The sequence below is a fragment of the Salmo salar genome, chromosome ssa04 (genome assembly GCF_905237065.1).
Source record: "Salmo salar chromosome ssa04, Ssal_v3.1, whole genome shotgun sequence".
Classification (NCBI taxonomy): Eukaryota; Metazoa; Chordata; class Actinopteri; order Salmoniformes; family Salmonidae; genus Salmo; species Salmo salar.
Window position 1 is genome coordinate 14362531 of NC_059445.1, and position 11735 is coordinate 14374265.

At 44.5% G+C, this 11735-nt stretch overlaps 1 protein-coding gene across 2 annotated transcripts; it reads left to right on the forward strand.

Moving 5' to 3' along the window:
- Window positions 1-2702: 2702 nt before the first annotated feature.
- Window positions 2703-4702, forward strand: LOC106610231 (U6 snRNA-associated Sm-like protein LSm6). 2 transcript variants are annotated; one of them, XM_014209448.2, is made up of 4 exons: window positions 2703-2790; window positions 3228-3329; window positions 3818-3931; window positions 4498-4702. In XM_014209448.2, the coding sequence occupies exons 2-4, from the start codon at window positions 3236-3238 to the stop codon at window positions 4530-4532; spliced, it is 243 nt and encodes an 80-aa protein (XP_014064923.1). In that variant the 5' UTR covers window positions 2703-2790; window positions 3228-3235; the 3' UTR covers window positions 4533-4702. The 2 variants fall into 2 exon arrangements, with proteins under 2 accessions (XP_014064923.1, XP_014064924.1); XM_014209449.2 differs by having other exon boundaries at window positions 2737-2775.
- The last annotated feature ends 7033 nt before the right edge of the window (window positions 4703-11735 follow it).

Consider the following 11735-nt stretch of genomic DNA (forward strand, 5'->3'; position numbering starts at 1 on the left):
CCAATACACACACACACATACACACACACACACACACACACACACACACACACACACACACACACACACACACACATTCACACAGCCCATGCTCTCTCCTCTGCCTCTCTCCCAATACACACGCACATACACACACACACACACACACACACACACATACACACATTCACACAGCCCATGCTCTCTCCTCTGCCTCTCTCCCAATACACACACACACACACACACACACACACACACACACACACACACACACACACACACACACACACACATACACACAGCCCATGCTCTCTCCTCTGCCTCTCTCCCAATACACACACACACATACACACACACACACACACACACACATTCACACAGCCCATGCTCTCTCCTCTGCCTCTCTCCCAATACACACGCACATACACACACACACACACACACACACACACATACACACATTCACACAGCCCATGCTCTCTCCTCTGCCTCTCTCCCAATACACACACACACACACACACACACACACACACACACACACACACACACACACACACACACACACACACACACACACACACACACATACACACAGCCCATGCTCTCTCCTCTGCCTCTCTCCCAATACACACACACACATACACACACACACACACACACACACACACACACACACACACACACACACACACACACACATTCACACAGCCCATGCTCTCTCCTCTGCCTCTCTCCCAATACACACGCACATACACACACACACACACACACACACACACATACACACAGCCCATGCCCTCTCCTCTGCATCTCTCCCAATACACACACACTCACACACTCACACACACACACACACACACACACACACACACACACACACACACACACACACACACACACACACACACACACACACACACACACACACACACACACATACACACATACACACAGCCCATGCTCTCTCCTCTGCCTCTCTCCCAATACACACACACACATACACACACACACACACACACACACACACACACACACACACACACACACACACACACACACACACACACACATTCACACAGCCCATGCTCTCTCCTCTGCCTCTCTCCCAATACACACGCACATACACACACACACACACACACACATACACACATACACACAGCCCATGCCCTCTCCTCTGCATCTCTCCCAATACACACACACTCACACACTCACACACACACACACACACACACACACACACACACACACACACACACACACACACACACACACACACACACACACACACACACACACACACACACACAGCCCACCGCTCTCTCCTCTGCCTCTCTCCCAATACACACGCACATACACACACACACACACACACATACACACATACACACAGCCCATGCTCTCTCCTCTGCATCTCTCCCAATACACACACACACACACACACACACACACACACACACACACACACACACACACACACACACACACACACACACACACACACACACATTCACACAGCCCATGCTCTCTCCTCTGCCTCTCTCCCAATACACACACACACACACACACACACACACACACACACACACACACACACACACACACACACACACACACACACACACACACACACACACATACACACAGCCCATGCTCTCTCCTCTGCCTCTCTCCCAATACACACACACACATACACACACACACACACACACACACACACACATTCACACAGCCCATGCTCTCTCCTCTGCCTCTCTCCCAATACACACGCACATACACACACACACACACACACACACATACACACATTCACACAGCCCATGCTCTCTCCTCTGCCTCTCTCCCAATACACACACACACACACACACACACACACACACACACACACACACACACACACACACACACACACACACACACAGCCCACCGCTCTCTCCTCCTCCTCCTTTCCCCACCATATACCCCCATCCTTCTTCTTCTTCTCCCAAACTCATTTCTCATATACCTCCAAACCTGTGTGGTTTTTGGGTCACGACTCACACCCCAACATCTCTGGGTTATCAGATGACATACTTTATCTTGGTGAGTGATAATGTACCTTATACAGGAAAAAAATCACAGGGATCTGAAAACATTATCAACAGAATGGGAATCCTCCGCTTCCATGAGAACAATTCTGAGTGTATTGCACCATCCTATGATGAGCATTATTCTATTGGTGATGGTGAGATAAAATGGATGTGCATGAATCAAATAGTGGTTAGTGGTTGCAGCTAATATGCTCATGAATTTTTAATGAAGTGGCTATAAGTGGCAATGAAAGCATAATGCCCTGCATGTCAGACGGTCATTATCACGGGGCATAGTACTACAAGGTAATGCAATGCAAATACAGATATTTAGACTATATATAATGTATCTACATAATAGTGCTGTCTCCATGAAGTGGTTCAAATGACAGTAAAAAAATCTTTAATCCTGTATTTCAAAATCATTTATTGCTGATATGCAGATTAGACAGAAGGCCTAGTAGACAGTTTAATGCAATGCAAATTAATAAAAGCTTTCACATTATCTCACTCATACATATAATAAAATATCCACCTATTCATATAATTATTTTATGAGAATTTTCAAAAAATATTTTAAATATGATAGAATAGTGAGAAATCCAAAACGCGGTTTTGAAGATAGATGTTTGTCCTTTATTGCATACCGTAACACCAGAGTCCAGTAAAAGCAGCTGATTGGCTGCTGTTCTCACAGCCAAAACACAACAGAAATTGTTCTAGCTACGTACGTGAAGTACAGGTGGGTAGCTAGATTGCTAACAAGCTAACCCTAATTCGGTAGATGCCTAACATAGCTAAGTAACGATTTGATACGTAATTCTATTTCCAGTACCGTGAAATGTTATGCTACTAGCATACGCATTTTTGTCTATGAAGACTGATTCAATGTAGCTTTTCAGCAGGCTAACTAATAGCTAGGCCTGTTAGCCACATTACCCTTAGCCAGCGCAGTCACTTCTGTGTTTTGCTCATAAGCTAACTAGCTGGCTACCTGTTCATTAGTAAGCTAGTTAGCCTCCTAATTGCAAGTTTGCATTTTTCATAATGTGCGTCCTGTTAATACAGCTAGCCAGCATCTTCATGTTAGTAAGATACAGATATGATGCAACGTTGCCTATGCATTTTGAATCATACAAAATGATAAATAGTTATTGTTCCTCTATGTCCCTCTTCCAGGCAGAATCATGAGTCTCAGAAAGCAGACCCCCAGTGACTTTCTGAAGCAGATCATTGGCAGACCAGTTGTGGTCAAGCTCAACTCTGGAGTGGATTACAGAGGTAACTCTGCACCTTGTATAAGTCATCACCTAGTTGGCCAGTATGTGATATTTCTAGACTGCCTGTTAACCAACAACTGAATTGTATTTGTCACATGCTGTGTCGACTTTACCGTGAAACGCTTGTTTACGAGCCCTTCCCAACAATGCAGCATAAACAATTAATAATACAAGAATAACACTATATGCAGGGAGTACCAGATCAATGTGCAGAGGTATGAGATATTTGAAGTAGATATGTACATGAAGGCAGTAAAGTGACTAGGCATCAGGATGGATAATAAGAGTAAAGTAAATACTAAGAGTAGCAGCAAATAAGAGTAGCAGCAAATGTTAGTTTTGTTTGTGTTACAGTACTATTGGTGCTATCCTTACTCCACACACAATTTGACTTCTATGCCTGATCTGAAACACATGAACCCCTCAGATGCATTGCCCATAGACTGTGCCTGTCTGTGCCATTGATATTAGTCTGTGCCTTTTCTCTAGGTGTCCTAGCCTGTCTGGATGGCTATATGAACATTGCAGTGGAGCAGACAGAGGAGTATGTCAATGGGCAGCTGAAGAACAAGTATGGTGACGCCTTCCTGAGAGGAAACAACGGTAAGTGCTCCAGAACCAGACGCTTGTTGTTTCTAACTACTTGGTGGCACTTTTGTAGAAGTCAACATGATATTGAATAGCTATGGAGAATGGTGTATTACTCCTTCCCATTTATTTTAGTAATTACTTATTTTTGATGATTGCCGATTTCACGTGCTAGTCGGAACTATGAAAGTGAAATTTCCGACTTGCTAACTGGTTGAACGCGGCATGTGTATAACTTCAACCAGTTAACAAGTCGGAAATGTCAGTTTCCTAGTTCCGACTAGCACGTGAACACGGTAGATATGACTCGTAATTAACTGAGACTTTCCGATATATGACGTTGCCACAGACAGCAGGATGTACCGTAGATATTGCAAGATGAGCACGATACAAGACCTTGCACTCGCAAAAAATCGGAGTATCTTCACGGGTGGTGAAGTTTAGCCTCGCGCTTCACCCTCTTAGTAGTTACGGAAGTCAGCGCGATATCTCGCATAATACTATCTGGTTTTGTATCTACATGCCATTTTAAGTTTTCACCTTTCTTGTCTGTACTAATTATTTTCTATTTCCTTCCTTAGTGTTATACATCAGCACCCAGAAGAGGAAGATGTAATGCAGAGGATTTGTCCTTTTTTTATTTTTTTTTATTATCCCTGATGTTGTTCCAGTTGATTATGTTATATGAAAACATTGTTTTTCGTATTGTTTAATGTCTCTGAGCTGAAGAGTGTTTCGTTTTTTGTAAAAAAGAGCACAATCCAATAAATGTTTTTGGAAATTTAATTTTGTTCCTAGAGTCTGTTTTTGTTCACCTACATTTAGTGCAAAAGCTTGCCTTTCTTTTGTCTAATGATGACCCTAACATAATTGTAAAAGATTATGCACATATATTGTATACTTATATATTGAAGTATCAGTATATAGTATATCAATCAATCAAATTTATTTTTATATAGCCCTTCGTACATCAGCTGATATCTCAAAGTGCTGTACAGAAACCCAGCCTAAAACCCCAAACAGCAAGCAAAGCATGTGAAAGAAGCACGGTGGCTAGGAAAAACTCCCTAGGAAAAACTCCCTAGAAAGGCCAAAAACCTAGGAAGAAACCTAGAGAGGAACCAGGCTATGAGGGGTGGCCAGTCCTCTTCTGGCTGTGCAGGGTGGATATTATAACAGAACATGGTCAAGATGTTAAAATGTTCATAAATGACCAGCATGGTCAAATAATAATAATCATAGTAGTTGTCGAGGGTGCAACAAGCACGTCCGGTGAACAGGTCAGGGTTCCATAGCCGCAGGCAGAACAGTTGAAACTGGAGCAGCAGCACGGCCAGGTGGACTGGGGACAGCAAGGAGTCATCATACCAGGTAGTCCTGAGGCATGGTCCTAGGGCTCAGGTCCTCCGAGAGAAAGACAGAAAGAGAGAATATCTGTATACTCCCCTACTTGAGTATTGAAGTCATTTCATTTTATATTGAAGGAATATAGACTTTCCTTCATTGGTTCCTTACTGACCTGTGGAGGCTGGTTGAACATGAGCCGTGATTCTTCTAGATAATATTCTCCAGTCAGTCCTATATGATGGCGACGCTTAAAGCCATACTGATGGGGAGTTTATTTCAGCTTCAATCTAGTAATTCACTGTGGCCTCTTGAGCCCTGCCAGCTTCCAATAACATAGAGACCATAAAGCACTGGGCGTACGACACGGCAAGGCATTCATTCACAATATAACTTACGTCTCATTCTCCTTCAATGTTATGAGACAGATTATACAGGATACACTGACCCGAAGGGCTGCTTTCATCACTATCAGTCTATACGTTATAAGTCTTAATCATGATTGGTTTAATGTGTGGGTGGAGTCTGAGCATGGCCAATTGACTTCTGGCATTTTCTCAATTACCAATCAAAACCAGCCATTATGGAGAAACAAAACAGTGATGCCTGTATACTAATGGTCCCTCCTACAGGCTCTGTCAGATTCTATTAACATGTAAACAGATCTGTCATAGTAGCTACCCGTTTGCCTCTGGTAGTGGATAGAGGGTTAATGGGAGGTGTGATTACTGAATGTGATACAGCCTGTTGGTGTTTTGTCTAGTGTGGCAGGTGATTGGATTTCTCACTACCCGCACACAAAGTATCTCTTTTTCAGCACACTCACACACAGGTTTCTTTACTCCTCAAACACATGAACCCCTCGTAACTACAAGATGGATAGATGCTTTTGTTCTCAATAAGTTGTCTCTTTATCCTCCCCTCAGCTGATTCCTGCTGCCTACCTCCTGAAACACCATGCATAACGTATGCAAAGATGTGGATGTTTAACCCACTTAGGTCATCTGTACTAGTAATTTAGCCAATGGGTTCAAACCAAACGTGACGTCGGTTCATTATGCTGAGAAGGACGTAATGAATATATGATTCATTAGGATTCGACTGCTTGTGCTGGTTTGGGGGGGAGGGAGACTTTGCAGGGCCTGGTTTTCCACCCTGTACATGCGCACTCTGGCCTCTGCTAGGAGACAAAAGGCTGCCAAGGTCAGGTCTGACTTCAGGATGAAGGACGCGTTATTGATCAAACTCCCTCCGCCGAGCCGCAACTGGAGCGAGTGAGAGGGGAGAGACGGGGGCTCGCTGCAGAACACACAGACGCACACACTGATACAGACACACTGACAGACACACACACTCTCTTTCACCCACACACACATTGACACAGACACACACGTAGAATCATTATGGCAGCTAGCGAGGTTAGCGCAGGCAAATATTTACCTAGTGGAATCATAACGGAGCTGCTGGCTGTGCGGCCTCGCAGGAAGCCCAATTAATCCTGTTCACAGCAATGACCTGGTGGCAGACCTCACTATTGTACTGCTATTGGCCCGGACTGTTCAGACACACACTCCCGAGTACGCTGCCCTAACACAGTGTGTGTGAATGTGTCTAGCAGTGTGTGTGTGTATGTGTCTAGCAGTGTGTGTGAATGTGTCTAGCAGTGTGTGTGTATGTGTCTAGCAGTGTGTGTGAATGTGTCTAGCAGTGTGTGTGTATGTGTCTAGCAGTGTGTGTGTATGTGTCTAGCAGTGTGTGTGAATGTGTCTAGCAGTGTGTGTGTATGTGTCTAGCAGTGTATGTGTCTAGCAGTGTGTGTGTGTGTATGTGTCTAGCAGTGAGTGTGTATGTGTCTAGCAGTGTGTGTGTGTATGTATCTAGCAGTGTGTGTGTATGTGTCTAGCAGTGTGTGTGTGTGTATGTGTCTAGCAGTGTGTGTGTATGTGTCTAGCAGTGTGTGTGTGTGTATGTGTCTAGCAGTGTGTGTGTGTATGTGTCTAGCAGTGTGTGTGTGTATGTGTCTAGCAGTGTGTGTGTGTATGTGTCTAGCAGTGTGTGTGTATGTGTCTAGCAGTGTGTGTGTATGTGTCTAGCAGTGTGTGTGTGTATGTGTCTAGCAGTGTGTGTGTGTGTATGTGTCTAGCAGTGTGTGTGTATGTGTCTAGCAGTGTGTGTGAATGTGTCTAGCAGTGTGTGTGTATGTGTCTAGCAGTGTGTGTGTATATGTGTCTAGCAGTGTGTGTGTATGTATCTAGCAGTGTGTGTATGTGTCTAGCAGTGTGTGTGTGTGTATGTGTCTAGCAGTGTGTGTGTATGTGTCTAGCAGTGTGTGTGTATGTGTCTAGCAGTGTGTGTGTGTGTATGTGTCTAGCAGTGTGTGTATGTGTCTAGCAGTGTGTGTGTATGTATCTAGCAGTGTGTGTGAATGTGTCTAGCAGTGTGTGTGAATGTGTCTAGCAGTGTGTGTGTATGTGTCCAGCAGCGTGTGTGTATGTGTCTAGCAGTGTGTGTGAATGTGTATAGCAGTGTGTGTGTGTGTATGTGTCTAGCAGTGTGTGTGTGTGTGTATGTGTCTAGCAGTGTGTGTGTATGTGTCTAGCAGTGTGTGTGTGTGTGTCTAGCAGTGTGTGTGTATGTGTCTAGCAGTGTGTGTGTGTGTCTAGCAGTGTGTGTCTATGTGTCTAGCAGTGTGTGTGTATGTGTCTAGCAGTGTGTGTGTATGTGTCTAACAGTGTGTATGTGTCTAGCAGTGTGTGTGTGTGTCTAGCAGTGTGTGTGTATGTGTCTAGCAGTGTGTGTGTATATGTGTCTAGCAGTGTGTGTGTATGTATCTAGCAGTGTGTGTGTATGTGTCTAGCAGTGTGTGTCTAGCAGTGTGTGTGTGTGTATGTGTCTAGCAGTGTGTGTGTATGTGTCTAGCAGTGTGTGTGTATGTGTCTAGCAGTGTGTGTGTGTGTATGTGTCTAGCAGTGTGTGTATGTGTCTAGCAGTGTGTGTGTATGTATCTAGCAGTGTGTGTGTGTGTGTATGTGTCTAGCAGTGTGTGTATGTGTCTAGCAGTGTGTGTGTATGTATCTAGCAGTGTGTGTGTATGTGTCTAGCAGTGTGTGTGAATGTGTCTAGCAGTGTGTGTGTATGTGTCTAGCAGTGTGTGTGTATGTGTCTAACAGTGTGTGTGTATGTGTCTAACAGTGTGTGTGTATGTGTCTAGCAGTGTGTGCGAATGTGTCTAGCAGTGTGTGTGTATGTGTCTAGCAGTGTATGTGTGTATGTGTCTAGCAGTGTGTGTGTGTGTATGTGTCTAGCAGTGAGTGTGTATGTGTCTAGCAGTGTGTGTGTGTATGTGTCTAGCAGTGTGTGTGTGTGTATGTGTCTAGCAGTGTGTGTGTGTATGTGTCTAGCAGTGTGTGTGTGTATGTGTCTAGCAGTGTGTGTGTGTATGTGTCTAGCAGTGTGTGTGTATGTGTCTAGCAGTGTGTGTGTATGTGTCTAGCAGTGTGTGTGTATGTGTCTAGCAGTGTGTGTGTGTGTATGTGTCTAGCAGTGTGTGTGTATGTGTCTAGCAGTGTGTGTGAATGTGTCTAGCAGTGTGTGTGTATGTGTCTAGCAGTGTGTGTGTATATGTGTCTAGCAGTGTGTGTGTATGTATCTAGCAGTGTGTGTGTATGTGTCTAGCAGTGTGTGTGTGTGTATGTGTCTAGCAGTGTGTGTGTATGTGTCTAGCAGTGTGTGTGTATGTGTCTAGCAGTGTGTGTGTGTGTATGTGTCTAGCAGTGTGTGTATGTGTCTAGCAGTGTGTGTGTATGTATCTAGCAGTGTGTGTGTATGTGTCTAGCAGTGTGTGTGAATGTGTCTAGCAGTGTGTGTGTATGTGTCCAGCAGCGTGTGTGTATGTGTCTAGCAGTGTGTGTGAATGTGTATAGCAGTGTGTGTGTGTGTATGTGTCTAGCAGTGTGTGTGTGTATGTGTCTAGCAGTGTGTGTGTATGTGTCTAGCAGTGTGTGTGTGTGTGTCTAGCAGTGTGTGTGTATGTGTCTAGCAGTGTGTGTGTGTGTGTCTAGCAGTGTGTGTCTATGTGTCTAGCAGTGTGTGTGTATGTGTCTAGCAGTGTGTGTGTATGTGTCTAACAGTGTGTATGTGTCTAGCAGTGTGTGTGTGTGTCTAGCAGTGTGTGTGTATGTGTCTAGCAGTGTGTGTGTATATGTGTCTAGCAGTGTGTGTGTATGTATCTAGCAGTGTGTGTGTATGTGTCTAGCAGTGTGTGTGTGTGTGTATGTGTCTAGCAGTGTGTGTGTATGTGTCTAGCAGTGTGTGTGTATGTGTCTAGCAGTGTGTGTGTGTATGTGTCTAGCAGTGTGTGTATGTGTCTAGCAGTGTGTGTGTATGTATCTAGCAGTGTGTGTGTATGTGTCTAGCAGTGTGTGTGAATGTGTCTAGCAGTGTGTGTGTATGTGTCTAGCAGTGTGTGTGTATGTGTCTAACAGTGTGTGTGTATGTGTCTAACAGTGTGTATGTGTCTAGCAGTGTGTGTGTATGTGTCTAGCAGTGTGTGTGTATGTGTCTAGCAGTGTGTGTATGTGTCTAGCAGTGTGTGTGTATGTGTCTAGCAGTGTGTGTGAATGTGTCTAGAAGTGTGTGTGTATGTGTCTAGCAGTGTGTGTGTATGTATCTAGCAGTGTGTGTGTATGTGTCTAGCAGTGTGTGTGTATGTGTCTAGCAGTGTGTGTGTGTATGTGTCTAGCAGTGTGTGTGAATGTGTCTAGCAGTGTGTGTGAATGTGTCTAGCAGTGTGTATGTGTCTAGCAGTGTGTGTGTATGTGTCTAGCAGTGTGTGTGTGTATGTGTCTAGCAGTGTGTGTGTATGTGTCTAGCAGTGTGTGTGAATGTGTCTAGCAGTGTGTGTGAATGTGTCTAGCAGTGTGTGTGTATGTGTCTAGCAGTGTGTGTGTGTATGTGTCTAGCAGTGTGTGTGTGTATGTGTCTAGCAGTGTGTGTGTATGTGTCTAGCAGTGTGTGTGTGTATGTATCTAGCAGTGTGTGTGTATGTGTCTAGCAGTGTGTGTGTGTGTGTATGTGTCTAGCAGTGTGTGTGTGTGTCTAGCAGTGTGTGTGTATGTGTCTAGCAGTGTGTGTGTGTATGTGTCTAGCAGTGTGTGTGTGTATGTGTCTAGCAGTGTGTGTGTATGTGTCTAGCAGTGTGTGTGTGTGTCTAGCAGTGTGTGTGTATGTGTCTAGCAGTGTGTGTGTATATGTGTCTAGCAGTGTGTGTGTATGTATCTAGCAGTGTGTGTGTATGTGTCTAGCAGTGTGTGTGAATGTGTCTAGCAGTGTGTGTGTATGTGTCCAGCAGCGTGTGTGTATGTGTCTAGCAGTGTGTGTGAATGTGTATAGCAGTGTGTGTGTGTGTATGTGTCTAGCAGTGTGTGTGTGTATGTGTCTAGCAGTGTGTGTGTGTGTCTAGCAGTGTGTGTGTGTGTGTGTATGTGTCTAGCAGTGTGTGTGTGTGTGTCTAGCAGTGTGTGTCTGTGTCTAGCAGTGTGTGTGTATGTGTCTAGCAGTGTGTGTGTATGTGTCTAACAGTGTGTATGTGTCTAGCAGTGTGTGTGTGTGTCTAGCAGTGTGTGTGTGTATGTGTCTAGCAGTGTGTGTGTATGTGTCTAGCAGTGTGTGTATGTGTCTAGCAGTGTGTGAATGTGTCTAGCAGTGTGTGTGTATGTGTCTAGCAGTGTGTGTGAATGTGTCTAGAAGTGTGTGTGTATGTGTCTAGCAGTGTGTGTGTATGTATCTAGCAGTGTGTGTGTATGTGTCTAGCAGTGTGTGTGTATGTGTCTAGCAGTGTGTGTGTGTATGTGTCTAGCAGTGTGTGTGAATGTGTCTAGCAGTGTGTGTGAATGTGTCTAGCAGTGTGTGATGTGTCTAGCAGTGTGTGTGTGTATGTGTCTAGCAGTGTGTGTGAATGTGTCTAGCAGTGTGTGTGTATGTGTCTAGCAGTGTGTGTGTGTATGTGTCTAGCAGTGTGTGTGTGTGTATGTGTCTAGCAGTGTGTGTGTATGTGTCTAGCAGTGTGTGTGTGTATGTATCTAGCAGTGTGTGTGTATGTGTCTAGCAGTGTGTGTGTGTATGTGTCTAGCAGTGTGTGTGTGTGTGTCTAGCAGTGTGTGTGTATGTGTCTAGCAGTGTGTGTGTGTATGTGTCTAGCAGTGTGTGTGTGTATGTGTCTAGCAGTGTGTGTGTATGTGTCTAGCAGTGTGTGTGTATGTGTCTAGCAGTGTGTGTGTGTGTATGTGTCTAGCAGTGTGTGTGTATGTGTCTAGCAGTGTGTGTGAATGTGTCTAGCAGTGTGTGTGTATGTGTCTAGCAGTGTGTGTGTATATGTGTCTAGCAGTGTGTGTGTATGTATCTAGCAGTGTGTGTGTATGTGTCTAGCAGTGTGTGTGTGTATGTATGTGTCTAGCAGTGTGTGTGTATGTGTCTA